The sequence below is a fragment of the Elephas maximus genome, chromosome 25 (assembly GCF_024166365.1).
Source record: "Elephas maximus indicus isolate mEleMax1 chromosome 25, mEleMax1 primary haplotype, whole genome shotgun sequence".
Classification (NCBI taxonomy): Eukaryota; Metazoa; Chordata; class Mammalia; order Proboscidea; family Elephantidae; genus Elephas; species Elephas maximus.
The window spans coordinates 11535794-11563278 of record NC_064843.1 but is presented as its reverse complement, the minus strand read 5'-3'; the positions used below and the strand labels follow the sequence as shown (position 1 = coordinate 11563278).

The 27485-nt window shown below is 54.7% G+C and overlaps 1 protein-coding gene across 2 annotated transcripts in view; it reads right to left on the bottom strand.

The window, feature by feature from the left end:
• PMEPA1 (prostate transmembrane protein, androgen induced 1) overlaps positions 1 to 27235 on the bottom strand; it is a 65411-nt gene extending 38176 nt beyond the window's left edge. Inside the window, exon 1 of one of the 2 annotated variants that reach the window (XM_049869242.1) lies at positions 26976 to 27235. In XM_049869242.1, the coding sequence (XP_049725199.1) occupies positions 26976 to 27084 (109 nt within the window). In that variant the 5' untranslated portion in view covers positions 27085 to 27235. The remainder of the gene's footprint in view (positions 1 to 26975) is intronic. The other variant, XM_049869240.1, reaches the window with a different exon arrangement.
• Between the last annotated feature and the right edge of the window lie 250 nt (positions 27236 to 27485).

The following is a 27485-nucleotide window of genomic DNA, read 5'->3' as shown; positions in this document are numbered from 1 at the left end:
CTCGTGCCCCCTACCATGTAAAACCCAGAGGGCAGATTGATGATGCCGTGGCGGTGGGTGGAAATTTATGGCTTTTTGGCTGGGTCAACAGCAAGGACAATCGTTTCCAAGGGAGGGGGTGCTGGGGGCTGGGGGGGAGGAGGGGTCAGGGACATTCTGTACCCCTCACTCCAGAAGGGAGTCCAGGCACCTGCCTCACTCCTGACTCTGGATTAGAGGAACCCTAAAACATGGCTGGACTGGGACTTCCATGTCTCAAGTCTACTGACTGGGCTTCCCAGTTGCCTAAGAAGGGGGGCAGCTGAGAAGAGCCCCACACCCCACAGAGCCTGAGAGGAAGCCTAAGTGGGCCCACTTCTTTGGTTTCAGGTAGGACAATGACTCCTGGGTGCCTGTGTTCAGCTCCTCTGAAGATGGGTGGTGGAGAGGTTGGGGGGGCCAGGAGACCCTTCACCCACGCAGCTTGCCCCCTCTTTTCACTCTGGCAACAATCACCTAGTTGCTATGGCAATGAGGTTAATGAATGCATCTATTCCCCATAACTAAACCCTCGGACCCACTCAAGTCGCCCTGATAGGTTTATCCTTAAAAGGCAGCCTCTGCTGCTTAATTGTCTATAGGTGCCACAAAAAAAATGAATGAAAAAGGAGACACAAAAAAAGAAGTAGGGGGGAGTTGCGGGGAGGGACAGGGGTCTCTGCCCTCCGCCCCAGGAGAAAACCTGGAATGTCACTTCGTTTTCTTTGGAGATGGTATAAAATTAGCACACTCAAGGAAATGTGTTATAAACACAAAGGCACTTCTAGGATGTAAAACACCTTCACTGAAGGAGGAACTAACCGCTGAAGAACATTCTTGAGAGGGGGTGGGGAGGGTGGTCAGATGACTGGAGGGGGCGGCGGCTGCAACCTTCCCACTGAGTGTCCTGTAACTGCAGGGAAAAGCCATTTCCCCCGTGATTGTACATCTGCAGGGCGTCTAGACAGTCATAAAGAGGACAATTAAAAAAAAAGAAAAAAGGCTGCAAGCCAGCCGCAGCCGCCCCGTGTCTCCTGCGCGCCACCGAGCCCTGCTGCAACCCTGCGCTTGCGGACCGAACAGGCAAAAATTATAAAAACAAGAAAAGCCAGTGTGGGTTGGGGGTGGGGGGGGGCCGGGGAGTCTGGGCTGAAGAAAACCATTTATGAGCGAGTGTTTGGAAATTCCGCCCTAAATAAGCTGGTAACTGAATTCAACCTTGTCAGATTGCTCTCCCCTCGGCAGACCAAATATTCCGCTGGCGTGCCGTCTAGACACGGATAACAAAGGACTTTTTACAGCGCCCAGAGACGCGCTGACAAAGTAGCCATTTAAGGATGCCGTATTGCTTTCTCCGTCGAAAACAATTTGTCAGATGGACTTAAATGAAAATGCTAAGTTATCGGTGTGCCTGGCTCGGAGTCCGCCAGGGCACAAGGCGAAAGCTGGCTACTCTGGAGAAAGAGAAAACAGAGAATCTCGGATTGAGATGCATGGGGATCGCTCTTAAAACGGGACTGTGCAGGGATGACCAAGAGGCAAATAATTTGCCAATAATTCTCACTGTTTTTGTTCTAAGAAGCCAACTGCTAAAATGTTCCTAACACCTGGGAGCAGCTATTTCTGTGTAGCACTGTGCGCTTAAAGGGGGGGACACAAAGGGTTAAATGAAAATGCACGGGGGTGGGGGGTGTCGAGAACTGTCTCCACCTGCCTCCAAATGACACTATGAAGTGTAAATGGGAGGGATATGGTGTTGTCCCCAACTTGCACTTGGCAGGCGAGTGCCCTTGCCCTCTGTTGTACAAACCCCACTGCCATACAGTCTATTCCAACTCACGGCAACCCTATAGGACAGGGTAGAACTGCCCTATAGGGTTTTCTATCTTTAATCTTTATGGAAGCAGATCTCCAGATCTTTTCTCCTGCAGAGCAGCTGGTGGATGAAAACTGCTGACCTTTCAGTTAGCAGCCCAGCACTTAACCACTGCAGCACAACCAGGGCTCCTTGGTTGTACAAAGGGTCCCTGCAAAATGGACCACCCACAAGCATGCAGGGACACACTCAGGGTGACCCCAAACACCCTGACACTCAGCAGTGTGCCTCTATTCAGCCAGACGCTGCACCCACAACCTCATGGGGCCTTAACGCAAGGCAGCACAGGCCTTGTTAGAACGCCCACCGTCTGCTGGGCCACAATCTGAGGCTGCCAGTCAAAGATGGAGCCCCTTCATCTCAGGATCGCCAACTTCTAGAGCAAGGCTGGTGCCCACCAGGGGTCCAACAAGGAGTCATTTGTTCCACAAACTTCCAGCACCTTCTCTGCCAGGGTGCCGGTGAAACTGTCCCTTCCCTTAAGTTCCTCTTGTCCTTGGTGGCAGCTGCTATTTTGGAGACTTGCTCTTCTTCCTTCCGTCCTCTCTCCCTCACGCTCTCTCTCAAACCTGGCAGAGTCCAGACACTAGAGCCAGGCAAACTTTGATCAAACTCCAGCTTCACCACTTCCAAGCTGGTTGGCCTAAGCCAAGTCACTTCCCTTTTGAGCCTCAGTTTCCCCAACTGTAAAATGGGTTCCCAGCCACTTGCCCTGAGGGGCTGTTGTGAGGATTGAATGCCCTTGCATGGCCAGCCACCTGCTCAGCATCGCCTATCTCTTCCCAGAGTGAGACCCTGCACAGGGCCATTCCCTGCTGTAAGCCTTCTGGTCTCATCCGTGAAATGGGGCTGCAGTAAATACCTGTCTCACATGCAGCCCGTGAGGATTTAATGAGACTATGCATGTGGTGAGTTCAGCTAAACACTGGACACACAGGGAATACTCCATAAACAGAACAATTACGCTGATCGGCATTCCCACCAATAACTGCTGTCTATGCTAATCCAGCTGGAGGAAAGTGTTCAACGAGAACCCGTCCCGGTGGTCATTACAGTGACCCCAAACTGCTAAAAAAAAAAAAAGTTGTCAGACAAGTAACTAAAGATTTGTTTCCTCCTTTTTATGTTTTTGGTTCCCATACTCTTACTATCAATAATTGCTCTGAAAAGGCTGTTCCCGACCTTCACGCCTCCTGCAGCAAACAGTCCGGATCTGCTATCTGAGGTGGAGACTCTGGTTCCAACGCAGAGAGGTGGATGGGGTGTGCATGTTCTAGAAGACATTGCCGACATGGGGGGCGGGGAGGGTAAGCGCTGAGGGAACAGACAGGGTTCTCGCTTTCAAGGAGACCATTTCCTTCTCCTCTGGCTGGGAAACCAGAGCCCCTTGTGATCTCTGTGCCTGGTCCAGGCCCAAGGTTCTCAAATAATAGCTAGAGAAAAGGAGCGCTGGTGGTGCAGTGGTTAAACGCTCCACTGCTAACCAAAAGGTAGGCGGTTCGAACCCACCAGCAGCTCCACGGGAGAAATATCTGGCAGTCAGCTGCCATAAAGATTACAGCCTAGGGAACCCTACAGGGCAGTTCTACTCTGTCACATGGGGGCGCTATGAGTAAAAAATCGACTCAACAGCACCTAACAATAGCTAGAGAGACCATTTGACTCAGCACTGTCAGTTAACAGACGGACCCCGGGGCCAGAAGGGGAGTGACCTAGTCAGGACTAGACAGAGCCCAGCTACCTCTTGTACTTGTGATTCTCGCACTGTGCACTCCTGACGCCACCCGCACCTCTGGTAACCACGGCAGACATCACTAATCAATCACTGCACTCTTCCCAAGGGCTCTGCCAGCCAGACAAATGAAACTTTTTTTTGCCAACTGTTCCCCCAAACCCAGTTGTCAGGAGTCTTTCACCTGACAGGAAATGATAAAAGCCCAGCAGGACAAAGCCAGGGGCACATGGGAAGCAACAGAGCAGCTGGGCCCGGGAACCACCATGCTTCCACAAAACACTGAGCTTCTGCAGCTTGACACACAGGGGCTTGCGCTCGGCCTGCTGTCCTTAGCCCTCCTCTGCTTTTCCAAACTCACCCCAAACCCACCAGGGCCTCCCAGGTGCCCCACGAGGCGCAAGGACCTCATTGTCCACTTTGGGGGCTCCCTGTCCAGGACACAGCCCTAACTCTGGCTGTGTGAATCCCCCCCATCACATCACTGTGGCCTGGGATCCCAGCAAGACGGCCCTCACCGGCCCCCCCGGCCTCCAGGCCATTCTCCACACGGCCGACTTGATCCCGCCTCCCCACCCAAGCTCTCCAGAACCCGAGAGGCAACTCCAAACCACTCCAAGCCCCTGGAGAGCCACTGGTCCTCACAGCCCTGTCCCTTCCCGTGCCCCGTTTTTCCCTCCAGTTGCAGCCACTGCAGCTCTGAGGTGTCAGGAAGCACCCGCACCCTCATTTCTGACTCCAGTATAGATTCTTCGTCCCTCGGGATAAGCTGTTTCTTCCCACCTGGGCTGAACCAACCAACTTCCCATTTAACCTCCACTAGGTAATGATGCCAGAGCACGCTGGGGAGGGAGCTTCGGGGCCTGGACTAAGTTAAAGATAGGCTTCTCAGCGTCAGCAACACTGACACTTTGGGCCAGATGGTTCTCTAGAGTAGGGGGCTGTCCTGGGCATTGTGGGATGGTTAGCGGCATCATTACCCACCAGATGCCTACAGCATCCCCCAAGTTGTGACCACCAAAGATGCCCCCAGCATTGCCAAATGTCCCGGGGGTGGGAGGGGGGGAGACAAAACCACACCCCAGTGAGAACCCCTGGAAGTGACTTACTGAGAATGGCAGACACCAACAGTGCCCACAGCTCCCTCTGAGCCACGCACTGCAACATGAACTAGCTTATGTCACCCTCCTGCTGGTTCTTCTTCTGAGGAGCTACTGTGACCATTCTTGGCCCCATTCTACAGATAAGGTGACTGAGGCTCAAGGGGCACAGCCCTCATGAGTCAATATCTAGGGTCTAGAGCTGGAGGCCCATGCTGGGGATTCTGCAGCTGTCCTTGGCTGGCCCGGGCTCCCAGACAGCGACACTCAGAGCTTCCTGTCACCAACAGCCACGATGACAAGGTGGCTTCAGGGTTCACATTTCCTGGGGGGTGGAGGCCGGGGAGCGTGAGTGGCTGTGTCTCATCTGGCGAAGCTCTGTCTCTGGGGCTCCGTGCTGCTGCTGGCAGCCAGCCCCAGGCGTCTTGGCGTGGACGTGGGGTTTTCAGATGGTGTTGGCTGGGCGCTCCCAGCATGCAGGCAGAGTGAGCAAGGGCTTGGTTGGGTTTCTAAGGGCGTTCCTAGTGGGGAGCCACCTCAGACACTATAAACCAGGCAAATTTTGACAGTAGGGCTGGTCACTTGCCGGGCAAGGGGCTGTCTCCTTTGACGCCGGCTCCCTGCACCCTACTCTTTTCTTCTGTCGGCAGAGAATTCTTCCTGCCTCAGCCCAAATCCCACTTTCCGGGCCGCTCGCCCAACCCCTGACCCTTGGGAACAAAAGGGAGAGCAAGTGTCTAGACTGCCGTCTGAACGTGAGAAGGGGGTATCGTGCAGCCAGCAAGGAGGCCTGGCCTTCCCAGGGGTGCCGTGAGGGTGGCTCTGGCCCAGCAGGAAGGGCCATGACCTGGTCCACCTCTCGATGACCACAAGCTGCCTGTCCCTCTACAGATAAAAGTGCAGCCAGAGCCCAGCCTGGGGACCGGACTTGGGTCACTGCCAAGACTGGAGACACGAATGTGGGGAAGATGCTCGAGGGGGTCTCCTCACCATCCTGAGCCCAGGTGGCACCCCCAAACACCAGCTCTGAAATGTGACTGTTGGTTTACAAGCTCCATGTGTATTCCTGGCTAGGATGACAAGAGGACAAGGGTCCCCACAGGAACCTGGGGGTCCTTCTGCATCTGGTTCACAGGCCCACTACAATGCAAGCCTTGCTCCATGGGGGGAGAGGACGCGTTCCAGAGACCTGCATGGCCCACTGTGTGACCCTGGGCCCCTACTGGCCCTCTCTGGTCTCAGGGATCGCTCGATAAAGAGTGGGGCTTGAATCCAATCTGTGGTTTTCAGACTCGTTTTCCCCAGAAGCAGCCTCAGGTTGGAATGGAGTCTCACTCCGGGCCCGGTCTGTCAAGGAGACATACAAGCCAGGCTGCAGGGGGGCCCAGAGGCCAGTGGACGTCTCCCCCATACAGCTAAGGTCCATGGGGCTGACTGCTCCAAACACCGGAGTCTGCCTCTGCTTCTCTGCTCTAAAAGGCAGAAGCTATTTGCATCACCCCATTTTACAGGGGAGAAGAGCAAGACTCCAAGAGGCGGAGCCACGGGTTAGTTATCAAGGCAACTAGGACCCAAACCCCTGTCCACCAGTCTCCAGCCCTGGGGCCTCCCTGCTGCAAGCCTGTGTCCTCCCATACCACTCCAACACTTAAGCCAAGAGAACTCCCATCCCAACATTCTAGCCAAGAGAACGTCCCCATGGGGCCTTCTGAGGCCCAATCCCACCCGTCCAAGGAAGGAGACCTGGGCAGAAGGGATCCAATCAGAACCTGCTTGTTCTTCTTCCTGCAGCCAGGTCCCTGCCCACCCCCAACCTAGCCACCAGCCCATCAACAGCCTTCCAAGCAAAGTTCAGAGACAGGCTTGCAGACCCTGGATGGCAGAGCATTAGCAGTGTTTTCAGTCAGCATGGGTGGGGTCAGAGGCATTTTGACTTGTTACCAAATTCTTTGAATTTTTTTGTTTGTTAAATAGGGAGCATATCTCATTCTTGCAATCAGAAGAACCGGGTTATTTCCACTGTGAAACAAAACGCAGACTTTTGTACCCAGGCTGCAGGGTCCTGAGGGAGAGCTGGAGACAGCTGGCAGGAGCTTGGGAGGGGTTCTCTGCTTGGAATCTGTCCTAGTCCTAAGCGACCCATCAGAGGGGACAGTTGTACATCAAACGCCCCCAAGGCCCAGCCGAGCCAGAGCCTCTGCGGACATGAGTGTTGCCAGTTCCCCAGCCGGTTTGCATCCATGCAGCGGGGCCTCTTCAACTCTCCCGGGGGAAACTTGTAAAAATGCAGCCCCTGCACACACCCCACCCCATAAGTCTCTCACTGTCTTTAGAAAGAGTTTCATATTTGAGAGAAGAACTGGGCCAGATAAATGACGGTGTGTCTGTCTCACAGGACCCAGGACTCCGGCTTCCAATGTTGATGGAGGCAAGAAGCCACTGAGAAAGGTGGCCAGGCGCCCGCCTTTCTCCACCCCATCTTCTCCCACAGTTGGTGTGCACTCCTGGTAGCATCATTATTTTCTGTCCCCCACACTAGACGTGGTCGGTCTTCTTTGTGGTTATGTTTCTGGAATAACAGATCTAGCACATAGCAGGTACTCAGTAAACTTGCTGGATGAATCTGAATTCAGGAATGGAGGAGTGAACCACTGAGACTGCCTCCCTCTGACCAGCTTAGGGTCCCCAGTGCCCACCGACTCCCTGCATTCTGGGTCTGGCCTCACCCAAGGACGTCAATGGGGTACAGGTATCGGGGTGTGGCCAGCTGGGTTCAGAGCAGCGGCTCCATGGGTTCGTGTAGGACGGGGGATGGACAATGGGTGACAGTGATGGAGAAGGGTGGAGCCCGCCACAGGACACCGACAGCTTGGCCTTCTACAGACACCCTCTCCTCTGCTCAGAGAGGCACCCAGACATCTGCCTGGCCTGGGGCTGCCAGGGAAGTGGCCTGGCTACTCAAGGGGAGAGGCTGCCAGATGTGAGTGGTGTCTACCCTCCATCTGTGAGGGGTGTCTACACTGGATCTGTGAGCAACATCTACAATGGACCAGTGAGCAGCACCTACACTGGATCTGTGAGTGGTATCTACCCTCCATCTGTGAGCAGCCCAGCGGCCATGAGCTCAGTGTCTGATGTCTGCCTACCTGCCCCCATGGCCACCTCGCACGGCCCAGGCCAGGACCTTTCCCATTCCAGCCAGCCTGCAGTGCCTCTGTGAGCTGCAATAAAAATTCCTAGACAGGTAGTCAGGAAGGGGCAGGCATGCAGGATGAGCCAAGAGGGGCAGGGCAAAGGTGCTGAGAGCTTGCCTGCCCACCAAGGCAGGCCAGCGGGCTGGGGGAACCACCTCCTGGGCCTCCCCACCTCCCCAGTTCTATCAGGACTTGAGACCTGGGGTCTGGAAGGTCTCTATCCTCCGGAAGGAGGCCGCCTCATCCTGGCCAGGGCCCCCACCTCCCCTGAGGGAGCATCCACACCTCTAAATGGTTCGGTTCCAGCCCTCAATATGGGGTCTTCAGACCAGTCCCTCCACCGCCCATCACCAGCAAACTGGTTTAGAAATAGAAACACAGCTCTGGCGAACCCCAAGCCAGACAAGAACTTCCTCAACTCCCCCCAGGGCTTTTCTCTGCAGGGGATGAGGGTGGCTGCCCTGCGGTATAATCAGGGGTCGCACGCCCCTGCTGGGCCCAGCACCCCTGCTGGGCCCAGCGCCCAGACATAGCTGGGCCCTTTGCTTTCTGCCTCCCTCTCCCTAGAGCTGGAAAGGTGTGGGTGAGGCTGTCGTCATAAATCACAGACCGACCCTGGGAAACGGCATACCATTTCAGGCGCCTTACACGAAGAGGTTAACGCACACACACAGGCCCCAGCAGCACGCAGCATCACGACCTAGGCAGGTAACTCAGACCTGAGCCTCAGGTACTCCTCTGTAAACTGGGATTGACAGCAACAGTCCCTTTACTGCGTGAGAATTCAGTGGGGCCTGCACGTGGCACCCAGCAAACATTCACTTAAGCGTTGGTGTCTCCATCTTCAGTATCGTCCATTGCCGGGGGCTTCTCTGACCTGTCTGTCTCCCTGGCCCACGGCTTCCCAGCCCAAAACAGAACTTTCCTTCCAGTGACATGACCCCGTGACCTTGATCTCATAAGAATCAGGTTGGTCCTGACCTTCAAACCATGGGTGGATGTAGAAGGCCAAAGAGCTTCCATTCTGAAGGCAGGGCCATGAGTCAAACAGCCTGCCTGAGTTTTCCAGCTCCAAAGACCCCCATTACAACAAAGAGGACTCCCTAATATTTTTCTTAAAAAAAATATTCAACCAACTCGCTATTATTACTTAGCCTCGTCTTAACAATAACATCCACGGGCTCAATGATGTGCTTGCTACATTTTTCCTAATAGACAGTCATGTAAGTACACAGCTCTGTGTCATCTAAAACGTTCTCATTGGCTACCGGTTTGCTTTGCGTCTGTAGAATTCTTGGAACCTACACAGTAGAGTGGCTATCACAGAAGTGGGTTCAAGGGGTTGCAGAATCAACTCATTTAATTATTATCCAAGTGTCTTTGGGCAAGTGACTTCTGTTCTCTGAGCCTCAGTTTCAACATCTATAAAATGGGTCTAGTAATGGGAGCTTCCTCAGGGGTTGCAGGCAGCACAGTACCTGGCACATGGTAGGCACTCAGTCAAAAGAGAAGCAAATTATATGTCCTACGATTGCTCAAAGGTAAGGGCTATTTGCTAGCACCCCCATTTTACATATGAAGAACCAAGGAACAGAGGCCAGAAAGATGGTAAGTGACCGAGCTACGGTTCTGAACTGGCATCCTGACTCTGCTGCTATCCTGTTCTGCTTCTGAGAATGCTACAGTTGAAGGTCAGCCTGCCAGCCCTACTCTCCAACAAGAATGGGCCAGCACCCATTCCCACGCTGTGCCCCAGTCCCTGGGACACCCAGCTCCATTCTGAGGTCCCAGCCAGTCGTCAGCCAAGAGGAAGGCAGGCTTGGTGCTCAGCGTCTCTGAGTAACCAGCTCCCGAGACATGATTCATACCTGTCTGGGGTCACCCACATCCTCATTCCCTGCAAAGGAATGTAGGCCAGGTGAGGCAAGCAGGCGGCTCTGGGACGAAACTGGAGTGGGCCGCTCCGAGGGCTGGGATCCAGCAGGCCTGGCACCAGCGGCTGGCAAGGCTGTGGCACAGGTGCCGGCTTTCCGTGGGCTCTGCTGCCACCCTGAGCCAAGCTCACTAAGCCTCCCTGGCCAGGGCTGGACAGATTCCCGGGTCTCTGGTACCTGTTGATGGGGCCCAGATTCAGATTCCAGAATGTTTTCCCCATTAAGGATCCTGTAATCCTACCAGTAGAGTCATTCCTTGGGGCCCAGCTTTGCCCTTTACAGCCCTTTTACGCCGTTTAAAATTGTCAGCGCCACGGTTCACCCATACGCTGGGAACTGACTTCCGATACTCACACCACAGGGGTAAAGTTCAGTCATCAGGCCCAGCAGAATAAGCCGGACAAAAAAGTGAGCACGTGGAAATTTTAATCTATGGCGGCTGAATCCTGGGGCAGGTACAGATTGGGAGGGGGCAGGGGGACTTTGGGGAGGTGGATGTTTCTACATGCTGAGGGGGGCAGTTACATGCGTGCACACATTACCCAGAGCTCATCACACTGTACACATTAAGGCCCGTGCATTTCACTGTCTGCAGATTCTACCTCCACAAACATGTCACCGCGGGAGACACGCAAGGTCTAAGAGCTCACGGGACAAGGGTTGCACGTCAGGGTGACGGGCGTGTGCGAGGTCTTCCTTCTTCTCACAGCAGCCCTGGGGTCAGGTTACACCCATGTTACAGAGGAGGAAGGTGCGTAAAGAGGAATGAACGTGGAACCATCCGGGCATCAGGGACAGGAAATCCTTGTGTCCAGAGCAATCCACCTCCTGCCTCCCACCTGTGCCTGTGTTTCCTGCCTCTCTGAGCTTCTACCCCCAGCCTCTGTCCTCAGTCGCCCAGGTTACTGCATTCAAGGCACCCCTTCAAAGAAGCAACTCTGCCCTCTGCCCCCTGCCCCCCAGGTGCAGCAGAAAGTCACAGTCAGTAACCATGAACAAGAGGACAGCACAGCTCTGGCCCTAAGCCCAGGTCCAGCTCATGTCTGGCCAGGCACAGGAAGCAACAGGCGTGTTCCGGTGCCCAGGGCTGTCCTGACTCTGCTGAAGCCTGGTGCCCACCCGGCCTGCCCCCCTACACTAATCGCAGGCCCCTGGGGGCCACTTCTTGCCCACCAACACCAGGATGGCTTCCCATCTGGCCACTGGCAGCGAGGCCTCAGGTTGCTTGGGTTTAGAAGCATCTGTCAGGTCATTTTTAGGGCCAGGAAACAATCCTGCACAACACTATAATGGTGGTCACGTGACCGTGCTTCTATCAAATCCTAGAGGTTGTACAACAGACAGTGAACCCTAATGGAGCAATACAGGTTCAACTGTACCATATACCACCCAACCCAAGATGTTAACAGGAGCAACTGTGTGCGTGTGGTGGGGATACGGAAATTCTATCCTTTGTGTAATTTTTCTGTAAACCTAAAACTACTCTGAAAATTAAGTCTCTTAAAAAAAAAAAAAAAAAGTGGGGTGGGGGGAAGACCTGCTCCGGCACTCAGCAGGCACTCAGCAGAACGGGCAGAGTTGGGGCTGTTGGTCTCTGAGCCAGAAACCAAGGATGGTGGCAAGTGCTCACCTGCCCAAAGGTGCTGCAATTCAATGAAGACACGCCCACAAGGTGTGCAGCCCTGCCCAGGTACACAAGCCCCCGTAACTGGCACTGGGAGTTGTTACAATGATCACGTTATTGTTGGTACTCACAGGTCAGAGCCAGAGGGCTTCGTGGCTGAAGCTGGCCTGGGTTTCACCTTTCCCTCCACTTTTGTTGTTAGATGCCACTGATTGATTCGGACTCATGGCGACTCCACATGTGCAGAGTAGAAATGGGCTGCACAGGGTTTTCAATGGCTGTGAACTTAAAGAAGCAGACTGCCAGGCCTGTCTTCAGAGGTAACTCTGAGTAGGTTTGAACCACTAACCTTTCAGCTACTAGTTGAGCTCTTAACCATTTGTGCCACTCCAGGGCTCCTCCCTCCCCACACTAGACCTCAGCTCACCCACCTGCAAGCAAGAAACTGGGGCCAGCCCAGCGGGGCTCCACCTGGCCGCTCACAGCAATGACCCGGGGTGACTTGGGGAGTTTCAGGGACACTGATGCCTCCCCAAGGTCAGCTGTCACAGGTCTGGGCGTCAGATTATAAAGTCCCAGGTGGACTGAGAAGCAGCCAGGATGGAGAATTGAGGCGTTTAGACGGGGACTGAAGAAGGTCGCTTGGTCCTAATGTTCTCCAGCTTCCTCTTCATCCCACTCCCTGGACCCCCTCTTGGGGAGCCCTGCCCAGTGCCCCACATTCTCCAGCTCCCTCCTCAGCCCACTACCTGGACCCCCTCTTGGGGAGCCCTGCCAAACACCCCACAATCACAGTGACCCCTCTTTCCTTCAGGTGCACCTGGCACTGGGTGATTCCTGCTCTTGCGTCCCTGAGCCATTGATCCCCGCGCGGTGACCTTTCCAAGAAGGGAAAATGGGGGGGGGGGGGGAGCCAGCTGGACAGGGCAGCAGGCCTGGCAGGAAAAGTCCAAGAGCCCAAAGAAAGGACAAGCTGAAACCAGCTGTGCTCCTAAGCCAGGCGACAGGTGGCTCTGAGGCTGGAGGACGGTGGGCTCATCTCGCCCGGAAAAGGCAAAGCACAGGTGCCAGAGTCTAGCAGCCCAAGTTTGAATCCTGCTCTGCGCCTCGATGGGGGATCTCTGGCATGTGCCTTAGCTTTGCGGGTCTCCATCTTCTCATGTGCAAAGCGGGTTGCCACAGCACCTACCACTGTCAGCAGGGGCTGGAAAAGCCACAGTCACTGCAGTGAGCCCTGAGACAAACAATCAAGTGGACAAAGATGCTGGTCTTTTGGTACTCAATCCCTAAACACTTGGCAACCTCCCAGACTCTGCCTGCTGCTCTTGTTCCTGAACCCCACATACATTCGATTTTGACTCTGGTTCTCACTAGGGTATAGAGCAATGCTGCAAAGTGCTCAGGGGAGGGCTCAGGACTTCCACGGGAAGAGGCTGTCAAAATAAAATGGAGGCTCCTGGCACATTGGAGTCTGTGACCCTAATCTTGAAGACAGACAGATGTGGTAGTGTGGGAGGACTGAGCACTATCATGGGTACAGCCCTTACTCTGGACGGCGGTCTTGGTGAGACCCTTGCTCTTGGAATCGAACTCACATATTGCCTCACTGAGGACCACAGGGGTCTCAGATGTCTGCTTGGGAGGGGCTCAGGTCTGCCATCTGAGGGATGGGGGTGGGGGGGGATCACACAAACGGGGGTGGGGCGTCCTTAGAACTCAAAGAAGGGGCGAAGCAGGTGAGAATCACACAGAGACGGGAGTCCTGGTGGCTCCAGGCTGGTGCAATTTCTTCAGCTGCAGTTTTCTGTGCCCTCGTTGCTCTCCCAGCCAGCCAGTTCTCTCCACTGTCCACTCCAACTTCCACCATCAGGATTACCTGTATCCTGATGGCCCCCAGATCTGATCACTTGGGCTCACTCTGAACCCTGGCTGGGAGGCACCACCTTGACAAGATCTGAGCCCAGCAAGCATGGATGCTGTGATTGATTAGCAATGTCTGTCAGGGACAGGCTAGGGAGTGCTGGTACGAATGCTGCACACTCAACATCCCGGTATTATACCTTGAAAGTCACAGAGCAATTCAATAATGCTGGCTGGATTCTTCTCTAAAGGGTTACCGACACATTTCTTTCCCAGTGAACTCAACAGACATCGACCTGCACACACTCTGCCTGGCCATGGAGCTTGGAGCTGGAAACCCAAAAACACCGGAACCAGGCCTCCACTGGGTTATGCGGGGACGGCAGTGGAGTCTGCAGGAAGAGAATCAACTGCAGAGAAGGCGACTGACTGCAGGAAAGAAAACACCTCCCAGGAAGAAAAGTCTGTCAACCAAACCACAAGTGGCTCTCGGCTTAGGCACTAGCAGGCAAGGCCTAGATTTACAGGACAATTGAAAGTTAGACTCATAATGAGACTTCTGGGCAACGTGGCAAGCAACGCTAATTGCTCTCTAGATGGGAAGATGGTGACAATTTTATTTAGGGCCAAAAGCAACTAATAAAATTAAGCGAAATCAGCAGCAGCACCTCAGTACACACGTTGCAGAATAAAGCAAAGAGCTAACGACCCTAACGAAGTAATAACTGTCACTGTCGGGGCAACAGAGAATGGCAAGTGGCCCCCTTGCATTTGTTATTAGATGCCATCGAGCTGACTCATGGTGACCTTATGTATTATTCGTTAGCTGCCATCAAGTCGATTCCAACTCATGGCGACCCCATGTGTGCACAGTAGAACTGTGCTCCCCAGGGTTTTCAATGGCTGTGACCTCTTGGAAGTGGACTGCCAGGTCTTTCTTCCCAGGTGCCTCTGAGTGGGTTCAAACTGCCGACTCTTCAACTAGTAGTGGAGCGCCTAACCATCTGTGCCACCCAGGGACTAACTGACCTTGGTATGAGAATATTTACACTGTTCCGTGACGGCCCCTGTTCAGATACTATATTAAAATACATTCTCCGCATCCCTGGTTTAGCGACTTAAAGTTCCCCTCCAGGTGTGGTGGGGCATCTGCACATCTGGGCCAGCTCAGAGATCAGGGCCCACAAACACAGGGTGAGGTACCCCCGAGACAGGCAGGCACTTAGCTGGGATCTAGCATCAAGATGAACAGCAGCGAAAGGAGCAGTGTTTAAGGGGCTGGCTGATGTTATTTAATCAGCTGTGTTCACGGTTGACACCATCTTCATCATCTCAATACCCCCACCCCTTTCTCCCATACCATAAATAGATTAGAAAAAATAGTGGCCTCCGCTGGCTGTGACCCCAACGGCGGCGCAGCTCGGCTGGATGAATCACAGCTGGCTCACGGCCGTGCGTTCTGAAGTTGACTGAATGATATCGAGGCGGCTCAGACACCCATAAATGAATCACGCCTTCGGCAAGACCAAACCTTTGGCTTTTACAGACACCAATTACAAAGTAGAGAGAAAAGAACAAAGAAATTACTCAGGGTGTTTGCACAAAGTTGATTCATACGTTTACAGAATTATTACCGACTAAATTGTTTTTAGGAAGGCGATTAGCACTGTGAATCTGATATCAGCCCGGCGAGTGGGGAATTTGCAAAGCGGGGCAGGGGCAGACTCCAAAATCCTGCAGGGCTCCCTGGGAATGGGGTGGACCCCCACTTCATGCTTTACCTTCTGGAAGGTTATTGGAGGGAGGCCTAGATTACACGCTTAACGTGTATAGCCACGTAAGTGATTTAAAGGGAGTATGTCTATACATGGAGTCCCTGAGTGGTGCAAACAATTAAAGCTGCTAACCAAAGGTTGGAGGTTTGGGCCTACCCAGTAGCACCTTGGAAGAAAGGTCTGGCGATCTGCTTCTGAAAAATCAGCCACTGAAAACCCCATGAAGTGTACAGAGATCAAAATGTATTTGTGGTTGCCTGGGATGGGCCGGATGGAGGTGGAAAGGAAGAAAAGATACTTAGGGGACACTGTGCTTCTGTGAAGGGTGACGGGAAAATTGGGAACTAGTTTGTGGTAATGGTTGAACATGGTGAGCTTATTTAATGTCACTGAACATACTCACGAAGATTGTTGAAACAGCAAATGTTTTGTTATGTATGTATTTACCACCAAACACACACACACACACACACAAAACAAAAAAACCTCGTGTGGCACAGTTCTACTCTGACCCACATGGGGGCACCATGAGTTGGAATCAACCCGACACCAACTGGTTTTTACGTAAAGACAGAGTTTTGGCAAAGTCTTGGTATGAACTTTTTATTCCTGAAGTGGGGCAGCCGCGACAGAATACGAGGATTCTTCCCTTCTCTGATGGACTCTGAAGCATACCCCCAACCACCACCAAACCCTCACGCCACCTCAACTGCCGTCCACCGGAGGCTTCAGACCACACTGACTGCAGTGTGGCTCAGGCTGACGGAGAAGGAGCATCTCCTGTGGCCACTCACAAGCTCTGAGCCTCCCTAATGGCAGGGTGGCCTCTGGCGTGAGTCAGCCCGCGGGCTGTACTGGACCCTGGACTGACCAAGCACCTGAGCCTTCCTTAGAGTTTGCAGCAGGCCTCAAACTCAGGGATGTCCAACACTAGAGAACCAGAGACCCACACCACCCCAACACTTTCCAACCACAATAGCACTTAGCATCAGGGTTGTCATCCCCTCTGCCATTTACTGAGCACCTACTGTGTGCCGAGCCCTGTGGCAGGTACCATACGGACTGCTTAACCCCTGCTGTGCAGCAGTTATTGTTGTTTGGGGGACTGTTGTCGCTGTTAGCTGCCGTTGACTCAGCCCCCGGCTCATGAGGAGCCCAGGCACCACAAAACAAACACCATACAGTCCTGCACCATCCCCATGACTGGTTGTAGATAGGGCCATTGTGACTCAGGGTTTTCCCTGACCGATTTTTGCCGAAATAGATCTCCAGGCCTTTCTTGCCAGTCCATCTTAGTCTGGAAGCTCTGCTGAACCCTATTCATCATCAGAGCAAGAAGCAAGTCTCCACCGACAGATGGGGGGTGGCTGTGCATGAGGTGCACTGGCCAGGAGTCGAACCCAGGTCTCCTGTGTGGAAGGTGAGAATTCTACCACTGAGCCACCACTACCCCCACGCAGGAATTACGAGCCTGGTTTATAGTCAGGCAGCAAAGATCAGGAGAGTAAGCAGCTTACAGAAGACCACACAGCTAGCAAGAGGCTGAGCTGAATAAAACTCCAACTCTCCCCCCGCCACCTCCCCCTACAGCCGGCCTCCCTCCCCACCCCAGGCAATCTGGCCTGGCTGCAGGCAAAGCATGGTGACTCTAAGATGACCCGTGCGTCCCACCTGAAGGAACAAGCAGTCTCCTTTTGCCCAAATTTGCTGGGAAATGACTCAGCTCCCCACTGCCCTCGGGTCTGACCAGACCCCGGGACACCTGACTTCACCTCTTGGGAGATCCCAGGACTTAGGCCTGGGCGGCACACTTGCAGAGGCGGGGTCTCTTAGTGGACCTCGGGGATGCCTCCCCAGCTGGGTAGGTGGAATTCACATGTTTTATGTTCTTAACCCCCACCTTCCCAAAAAGGGATGGCCAGTATGCCCTCCTGGGGTCAGTAAGGACCAACAGAGAGCATCCCATCCCCATGCCCACGTGACCCGCATGATCTCCACTGACCGGCCCACTCTGTGTGCCCAGCTGCCACGGGAGCATCAGAGGAAACACAGGAGCACCACCCACACCTGTTTACTGAACGCCTGTTGCTGTTGTTGTCGGGTGCTGTCCAGTACATTCCGACTCATGGTGACCCCATGTGACAGAGAACTGCCCCATAGGGTTTCCTAGGCTGGGATCTTTATGGGAGCAGGTTGCCAAGGAGCAGCTGGGTAGATTCGAACCATTGACCTTTCAGTTGGCAGCCGAGCACTTAACCACCACCTACTCTGTGCCAATAGGTTTTCATCCACCCAAACCAAAACTCAGCGCGGCCGCCACCTCCCCCCAAAAGCTTCTATTAGGAACAAAGGCTATGGGACAACTCCTCAAACCTTCAAAGGCAATGTGGTGTTCTCGAAGCCAAGTGAGGGCTCCGCGGTCTGGGCTGTATCTGCCTGACTCAGCGCTGAGGGCTCTGGAGGAAAAGGGGAGGCATTCCAGAGGGGCAGGGGTTCTGAGTCAGCTTGCAGAGGCCGAAAGCAAACTTCATCCAGCATTCAGATCCCAGAGCCACCGGGGCTTTCAAACTTGTTACCAAATAATTAAAACTCTCTTTTCTGCCAGCAGAGCCATTCCCAAACCCACAGATACGATAATAAATGGATTGAGTTGAAATATGGCAGGGCAGAAAATAAAATCAGCCACACGTTTCCCAATGCTTCTGAAATCCTAGTAAGTTTACTGCAGACACCAAGTCTAAGCCAAGTGACCCACCCTTTCTTCCTCCCACCCACCCCCTGCCCCCGCCATGAAAACATTAGAATTCTCTGGAACACGAGGGAGATCTGATCACCAGCAGTTCTGAAGTGAAGGTTGCGTCCCTGCAGGCTAGGCTCTTGGCTGTGCTCAGCTGTGTGGTTCTCCATGTCACATCTGAGCAAACGCGCACACCACGGTGGGTACCACACGGGTAGGGGAGTAACTGAAAAACACCCCAAGTCTGCAGCCAGCGTGTGCAGGAAGGAATCTCTCTGAAAACTCTCCTTTCCCTGGCAGGTGGGTTTTCATCCTTTAGACGCCCTGATAGTTGTTGTAGTTGGCTGCCGTCAAGTCAGCCCCCGACTCACGGTGACCCGAATAACAACGGAACAAAATGATGCCCAGTCCTGCGCCATCCCCGTGATGGGTTGGGAAAGGACTACTGGGATTCATGGGATTTTCATCAGCTGAATTCTGGAAGTACATCGCCAGGCCTTTCTTCCTAGTCCATCTGAGTCTGAAGGCTCTGCTGAAACCTGGCCAGCATCACGGCATCACACAATTCTCCACGGACAGATGGGTGGTGGTTGCACATGAAGTGCACTGGCTGGGAATCGAACCCAGGTCTCCCGCAGGGAAGGTGAGAATTCCTCCACCTTCCAATGCTGCCTCATTTAGAAGCCCTGGTGGTGCAATGGTTAAGGGCTCAGCTGCTAACCAAAAGGTCAATGGTTTGAATCCAACAGCCGCTCCAGGGGTGAAAAGACCTGATCCATAAAGATTACAAGAAAACCCTAGAAAACACTATGGGGCAGTTCTACCCTGTCATGGGGTTGCTGTGAGTCGGAATCAACTCAGTGGCACACAACACACACACACAGATGCCCTCAAGCAAGGCCCACACTAAGGAGCCTCTAGCTCCCATGGCAGTGCCGGATGACACAGGGGAGGCCACACGATTTCCGCATCTGCCCTTTGTTTCAGCTTTGACACCTGAGGAGGTAGATGGTGGTAGGAGACTAAGGCACAGCGTCCTGCCTGAATTAGTGAACACTTCCTCAGAGCACTAAAAATACTTAGTGCCAAATGTGCTTTATGGGTCTTGGAAAACTGTCTTGACAACCCTATGAAGTAGATGTTACGCTTCTCCCCATTTTACGGAGGGGCAAGTAGAGGCTTAGGAACGATTCTGCCCCTTGCCCAAGGTCACACAGAAAGGAAGGATTTTTAAAAGCCACACCCTTGACTGCATCTGGTTCCACCTACAGTCTTCTAGGTACCTGCCCACCTACCTTCCCTTGCCTTGTCAAAGGAATAGGAAGTACCTACCAAGTGCAGGGCTTAAGGAACACAATGAACAAAGCAGACAGGTCCCCTGTCCCTTAGTGCCTGATGACCAGAACAGCACAGTGATGGCACAGCTACTTATACAAATATCGAATGACCTGTGAAAGGTGGGACGGGAAAGCCATGGGGTGTCGTTGAGGTTAACCAGTCTGGGGCCTGCCTGAAGGAGGCTTGGGGAGCCCATTTCCCAGAAATGAACTCATGTTCTCTTGTCTGTCTCCTCACTAGAAGGGCGGCTCTCGGAGGGCAGGCTGTGTCTGTGCTGTTCCCTGACGTTCCCCAATAGCTGGAACAGTGCCGGGAACAGCGCCTGGAACAGCAGCTCGAACAAGATCGTTAAAAAGAAGCAACCAAACCCACTGCCGTCAAGTCAATTCCAACTCACGGCGACCCCATGTGTTACAGAGTAGAACCACTCCATGGTGTTGTCTGGCGGGAATCTTTACAGAAGAAGATTGCCAGACCTTTCTTCTGCAGTGCTGCTGGGTGGGTTCAAGCCACCAACCTTTAGGTTAATAGCGGAGTGCAAACCGTTTTCACCACCCAGGGACCTGGAGCAGGGCAGTAGGTATGCAATAACAGCACTGAATGAATGAGCACCTTAAGGGTGCCACACGCCCCACACACGTCACCTACAAAGTCTAGATTTTCATAACCACACCCTGGCCAGAAAGATGGTGTGTGCAGACTCCAGGTGGCCCGGAAGTCACACAGGGGGTTAAGAGATGAGGTCCCTCTGGAACACTTCAGAGCCACTCACCAACCTTCCATCACCTCACCACCTACAGGTACTGGGGGTACATGAATGGGCTGGAGATAAGAAACACAGGTCCTCATGCAGCCTGACAGGACACAGGCTTTGGGGAGAAGTTTTCTGTGAAAGGCAGCCAGTGTCTCACCAGAGCGGAACAAACCCTGCTTCCTCTGAGAGGTGACCAGTGTGTTAATGTCCTTCCCCAACAAAGGGGCCAGCTCGGGCCTGCAGCCTCGGGACAAAATCTACAATGCCACTGCAGCGTGAGTGTGCAAAGAAAACATGGGGGCTCGGGGTCTGTGGGCGTCACGAGGAGGAAAGCACGGAGGAGTGGGCTGTGGGGCAGGAGCTTGGGTTTGAATCTCAACTGAGCACGGTTTCCTGGCTGTGTGGCCTGGAGCAAGTGACTCACCCTCTCTGATCCCATGTTTGCATCTGCCAAATGATGAGAGCAAGAGTTGTTTTGAAGACTGAAGAACATGCGTCACTAGTACCTGGCACATAACAAGTGCTCCATATCCAACTAGGAAAGGGAGCAGAAGCAAAAACCCATCAGTCACCCTGGAAACGGAAGAGAGAAGCCGTTCCAGGGAGGCCCAAACCTTCCCAGGCCCATCCGGGGATACTGGGTTTTTTCCCCAGCTTGGTGACTGACACCAGACCCTGCAGAGACCTCAGGTACGATGTCACCCTAGGCAAAGGGGAGGCTGGGGGTCACTGTAAGTGCTCTGGGTTGTTGTGGCCTCAGGAAGAGGCCCAGCCCCCCTTGGCGAGAAGGCAGGGCGGGGAGGGGGGAGGGGATGGGGATGCAGGTGCTTGGAGGAGAAATCAGACGGAAGGTTAACTCCCCACCCAACCCACGTGGAAAAAAAAAGATCCGGGCCTTTCTTTTGACCCCACGAACACTCACTTGTTAAGAACTTAAATTGATTTAAAAAATGGGTGCCTCACAGTGAGTCTGTGTTAATGACGGTGAAAGGGTTTGGAGCAGGCTGTCGAGGTGGTACAATTGCCGAGTGTAACCAGTGCCACTAACTGCCCACGGAGAAATAGAAGTGAAGTAGGTCTTGTTGTATATATTTTCACCCCAAATAAATAAACAGTAACTCTAAAAACGTTTGCAGACACCAAAACTACCTGTTTAAATAGAATGACAAATAAAGCACATACGAATAATTACAGATAGTGATAATCACAGGGCACCTGGAACCTTCCCATGCGTCCCCACTTTCTGCTCCTGCTGGCCGTGAATTGGACCCCGGGGGGCATCTGGACATAACCTCCCTCCGGGGTCTGCGTCCATCAAAGCCACCGAGGGATCAGGGGCACCCAGGTGGCAGAATCTAAGGACCACCTGGGGCTTCTTAGCCAAGGTCAGCTGTGCTGGGGTTCTGTCAGCCAGGTCTGCGGGGGACCTGGCAGCGACAGGGACAAAGTCATGGTTCCTGATGGGCCTAGCCATTCCCAACATACCCTGCCAATGCCAGCACCCCGGCCCAGGACGAGGAAACCTTTGCCCGGTGAAGGTATTCTCATTGGGCAGCATGCCACAGAGTGTGAGCGCTCCTGGGCAGGAATGACGGTTGGGTCTAATTCACCCATGCTACTACTGCACCCCACGAACATTCACTGTGTCGGACACCAGGCTCCACACTCTCCACGAACGACCCCTTTGGACACACACAACAGCCCAGCACACAGGCGTGATCGTTAACCCCATCTCAGACAGGACAAGGTACTGCTGGTGCAAAGTGACACATAGCGTGTGTGGGACCCAACTAAGGCGCCACCTCCGGACCTCCATCCTCTCAGCCCCCCAGACCACAGCACACGAGATGGCCCCACAAGCTGAGTGCCTGTAGCCATGTTCTGTGTGGCCCTTGAAGTGAGAAGGCAAAGGGGCTGCCGATATTTTTAAAAACCAGGGGTTTGACATGAAGCCTAGACTCCCAGCTTCTCTGGAATGGGCAGCCCTGACCCCACTGAACCCCGAGGCAGTGGTGGGCCCAGGGTAGCCATCCCACGAGGAGGTTAACCACAGGCGACACCAGAACTTCGGTGTACTGTCCTGAACCATCTCTCCCGGCCTCGGGAAAAACCCGGCCCAGGGCAGTGCCACTTCCATCTCTCCAAAGGGCAAACAATGGCAAACTGGGTACTCCAGCACGCATGCCTCCCCACACGTGCCCTGAACCACGCATGCACACACATGTGCACTCATGCACACATGGGCCCTGGGCCTGCACCCCCTGGCATGAGGCCACACAAAAGTCCGAGGCTGGCAGGAGTGCAGAGGTCAAATTCAGTTGGTAAGGGTGGCTTCTCTTTGGGCAGGATCCCTGCGCTGAGCTGCCTGAAAACTTTCTCTCAGGGGACAGGTAACACCTGGAGAAAAAGCCTTGCAGGCCTTCTGGTTTGGGCCCAAAGGCCAGCACCTGCCTCTCCAACAGCTTCTTTTCAACAACTGGCCAAACCCTCAACTTTTAAAAGCCCTGGCTCTATCTGAGATGGGAGGAGAGTGGGCCAGGCCTCCAAGTGTGCCTGAGGTTGGGAGGGGAGTCAGGTAAAAAAAGGTGTCTCTTCTGCAGGCCTTTCTAGCACCATTTGGATGCACCCCACACACACCAACAGCCTCCCTCTCCTGGGCAGCTTCACAAACCATTCAACTTCCCTTTTCCTTTCTGGAAGGGAGAGGGAATACATTCACACAACTCGCAGGAGTGTCTGTGCACGCAGAGTTTCCCCTTTTCTTCTTAAATGTGCAAAAGCTTTAACCCTTCCCAACCCAAAGAGAAGCTGGCAGGAAAGGCAGAAAGGTGGAGCAGCTGTGTGTGCACACGTGTGTGCCTGTGCAGGACCAATGAGTTCTTCTGCGTCCGACACACACTAAGCGCGCCCTGACCCTGGCTCACCTGGCAGTGTAGCTGCCTTAGCCCACAACTCCTGGGAGGCTGGGGCCAACTGGACGTGTTGGCTTTGGAATTCCTGACCTGAAACTGGAGCCACGAAACTCAACCTCCTTATTTCACAACCTGAGACCCAGGCAGACAGAGAACCTGCGAGTTCAGAGTCTCAGCTGTGAGGGCCCAGACGCGAAATTAGCTGGAGCTCAGCAAACCTATTTAACCCAAATCCTGAAATATCAGCTTTCACTGACACCTCTCCTTACATGCAAATCCAAGATGGAAACCCAGCTCTTCCTCTCAGCAGGGAGCCCTGATCTTTCCTGCTGCAAAGTACACAGTAGGTGCTCACTAAAGGCTGAGTGAGGTGGTGCCTGGCACCAACGTGGAGAGTGACCACAGGTCTCTCTAGGGCCCAATTCTGAAGGGAACTGAGGGGCTTCTCCTGGCAACTCAGATGCTGCTCTCTGGCCCCCAAACCTGGGGAAACCAAACACTGATTAAAACAGCAGTTCTCCACAGGAGGTGATTCTGCCCCTCGAAGGCACCTGGCAATGTCTGGAGACACTTGTGGAGGTTAGAACTGGAGGTGCTCCTGGAATCTCGTCGATCGAAGCCAGGGATGCTGCCTAACACCCTACAGGGTCAGAAGCCCCCCCCCACCCCCCAAACAATGAGCCAGCCCACCACATCAACAGAGACCTTGGATTCAAGTCAGTATTAAGTGATTCAAGTCAGTGTATGTGTGCCAGCCAAACCATGAGAAACCAGGGTGTCGCTTGAGTTTCCAAAAGCCAAGGAAGGATTGAGAATATTTGTTTGGAACAGGTTGGAGAAGAGAAATCAGGGGCCCGGTGACTCTGGCTAAAAAAAACTGTCCCTGCAGATGCTGTGCAGAGGCGAGAGGTGGGCCAGGGCAGGGGCCCTCCCAAAGCCACCAGGAAACGCTGGCCACAGGCGCCAAAAGCTGTCCAAAGGCACACCTAGCATCTGTCTGCCCCTCAAGTCTCAAAAGGGCACCAGAGAAGATGGTGTAACTTCTCTGAGACATGGCGGAAATGGACGAAGAGAGAGGCAACAAGAATGCCAAGTAAACACGTGCCAAGAGGAGTCTTTTCCTCAAAAGTAGCCACAGCAAGCTCGTCAGCTGTCACCTAGCGGGTCATCATTTGTGCCTCCGTTTGTAATCCCAAACCCCAGGCTTTTTAAAAGAACGGTGTATTTTCCTTGGGGTGTTTTTGGGTGCTGTGGATTCCCATCAAACAGTCTTCCTCATCCCGACTCTCAAGCTCCGGCTCCTGCAGTAGGATAAAGTAAAACCAAGCCCATCTTGCCAGCTTCCTCACAAAAGACCCAGTCCCCACGCTCCCAGGTACAGTGGGGAGGCTGGGGAGCTCCTCCAGCCCCAAGCTCAAGGTGGACCTGGCTCTGAGGCCCAGAAGAAATAACCCCAGCCCTGGCTCCAGATGCGGTGGGGACCTGGGCAGGGCTTTCCATCGCTGATGTCCCCATCTGCAACCTGAAGGTGTGCACCCGAGCTCTCCAGGGTCTGAAATCTGGGGCAACTGAAGACCACAGTGGAACCTGTACCATTAACTCCCTAAGCCAGACTTCCAGAGGGGCAGAGGCCATGTCTTGAAAGAACGCAGAAGTTTAGATTCCAGTCATCATGGTCTCCTTTTTCAGATGAGGAAACTGAGGCCCAGGCTGGCTTAAGGGACCTAACAAGGTCACTCTCCCTTTGCAGAAAATCTCATAAATCAGCAGTCACCTCAACACAACCCTGCAAGCCAACTCCCAAGCCTGTCTTTAAAGTTCTGGCCGTAAACAACCCTCCACAAAAGCCCTTGAGTGAAACATACAGCAGCCTTCCTTCCTTTTTAGCTTGACAGAAACTCCTGGAAACACAGGGTTAAGGGTTCAGGTTAAGGGTTCCTAACTTGAACCTTTCTAGGAAATATGATTAGCACTTGCAATAAAGTTACTTCATACCTGCATTTTTAACACTGGGTGCCTCCCTGCCTTCCCGCTTTCTTCCAATTAAGGGCCCTGTTTTAAGAAATGGACTGAGTACAGTGGCTGGGGCCAGCGGCCAGCCCGGCAGGCCGGGGCTCCGGGTGCTAATAACCTCGAGGGTACCTGAGGCGGCACACGCAGTGCAGGCAATGGATTTAACAAGGTACTTTGGGGTCAGCCCAAACATCATTAGGGCCGATTAGCTGAAGAAGGGACAGAAATAAGAACGAATAATTTTAAAGAGTCCTGAACAGCAAGCTGGGACGAGGAGAATACTGGGAACTGCAGCCAGCCCTTGGAAGGACCCAGGTGACACAACATGGACCCCTTGGGCGGGAGGACAGCACCGAGGGTCCTTAACCAGCAACCCACCTAGCACAGGGAAGGATTGCAATCACTTCCTCTCGAATTTCATTCAACTCCCGAGGCCTTTGGGAATCAATCCGGTTTGATGTGAGTCAATTCCGCAAGCGCTAGCTCTGGGCAGCTCACCTGGCACCTGGCTGGCCTGGCGCAGGGATGCTGGGGGAGGACAAGGGGGTGGGACGAGATGGAGGGAATGACCCACCACCAGGGCCCAGACCCGCTGGCAGGCGGTCCTGGGCTATTTTTACCTCTCATGCTGCACTGTACAGGCTCCCGAGGCACACTGTAGCAGCCGCCTGCGGAAACTGGCTCATGAGTCACCCCGAGGCCAGCCTGGCGCTCACGGCCCCAGCTGGAGGAAGGCTGGCCCAAGCCAAAAGAGCTGTGTGCCCCCTCACCTGGGGTGCTTGGGGGAGAGGATGGGGAAACAGGCTCAGAGCAAACGGTCCCCAAAACGGTGGGCTGGGGAGAGGGTATAGACTAGAAGCCAGACCCCAGGGCGGTGGGGTTCAGTTCCCCACAGAACCCAAGGTCCACCTGGGTGGGTTAAAAGTGAATGAAGTACAACGGCTTAGCCATCTCAGCTTCTCCACGTACATACAATACAAAATCTCCCACTGCCCCGTGGCTGCCAGGACCCCCAGGCACCGGTGGTCTCAGTGTGCCCAGCTTGTCAGCTCCAAGCTCCCCACCTTCGACCCACAGCCTCTTACACGCAAGGCAGCACCAAACACAAACAGCCCAAACTTTGACTCCTTTGTAACCGCTGTCCCAGCGAGACCCAGCCAAGCTGTCCAGACAGGCTATTTATAGGCGCGCCGGGGACACAGACACACAATGACACACACTCGGTATCCACGCTCGGCCAGACGCACCGGCCCAGAGCCCAGGACCCAGACACCGGAGGCAGAGTCCCCAGGCCCGGCCCAACGCAGGCCACAACCCCAGAGACGGCGCACATTCAAAGACGCACCCAGACCCCAGCACAGAGACACACAGAGACCAGAAGACTCAACGGAAATACACTCCAGAGGCAGACCGCGACTCAGACACACAGCGGGACGCAAGGCGACCCAGACTACACAGACACAGAGCTGCACGAGATCCAGACCCAGACAGACACACACTCCAGAGACTTAGGAAGACCCAGACTACACAGACACAGCCGCACGAGACCCAGACCCAGACACACACTCCAGAGACGTACCGAGACCCAGACCACAGACACGCACACTCCGCAGACGCAGGGAAACCAGATCCACACTGACCGAAACAAGCAGCGCCGCACTCCCCAGACACACATCGGAGCCCCAGACACACACTCAGGGGCCCAGACACCTCGCAGGCTAGACAGTGCCTCACACGCCCCCCCTCCCCCCGTCCGAAGTTGATAAAGAGCCGGCCTAATTGCTCCATCGCAACCGCCCCGGAGGGAAATAAGATGGAAACTTCACCGACCCGTCCGCCCCGGGCCTCATCGCCGCGCGGCCCCGGGTCCGAGTGCCGGCGGGCGGGGCAGGGCAGCAGGGCCGTACCAGGCGCCCAGCGCCGCGGGACAAAGCCGGGCCGGCCGCCAGCTGCCGCGACCCGGGAGGGCGCGCTCGGGGCGCGGCGGGCCAGCCTGCGCGCAGGGCGCACGGCCGAGGGGCGCGCACGGCCCAAGCCCCCGCCCGCGACCGCCCTCGTCTCGGGGCCCGAGCCCGACGGGGCCCCAGGGAGGGCGCGGGGTCACTCACTGATCTCCATGCTCTGGAACAAAGAGCGTTTGCAGTTGCACGTGCAGGAGACATTGGGCTGCCCGGCGGCGGCGGCGGCGGTGCTGTTGACCCCCATCAAGCGGTGCATGGACGGCGCGGCGGCGCGGCGCGGGGCGCGGGGGCGGCCGGGGGGGGCTCCGGCCGGCGCCCGGCGCTCGGGCCCCGCATGCAGGAGGCGCGCGGCGGGGAGGCGGCCCCGGCTCGCCGGGATCGGGCGCCGCCAAGTTCCCGGGCGCCGCGGGGCTCAGTGCGCGGGGCTGCGCTCCTCTGCGCCCCCCGTTCGACCCTCGGCCGCCCTGGGGGCGTCGGCAGGGCCCGCGAGTGGGGTCTGGGAAATGGGCTGGCAGCCGGGGCGCGCGCTGTCGCCGGGGCTGAGCCTCTGCCGCTGGTTCCCCCCAGCCGAGCGCCTCCGCCGCCGCCGCCGCCTCCTCCTCATTCAAGTCCAAGGAGATCGGGTTTCGCTCCGAGCCCGCGGTCGGAGGCAGGCAG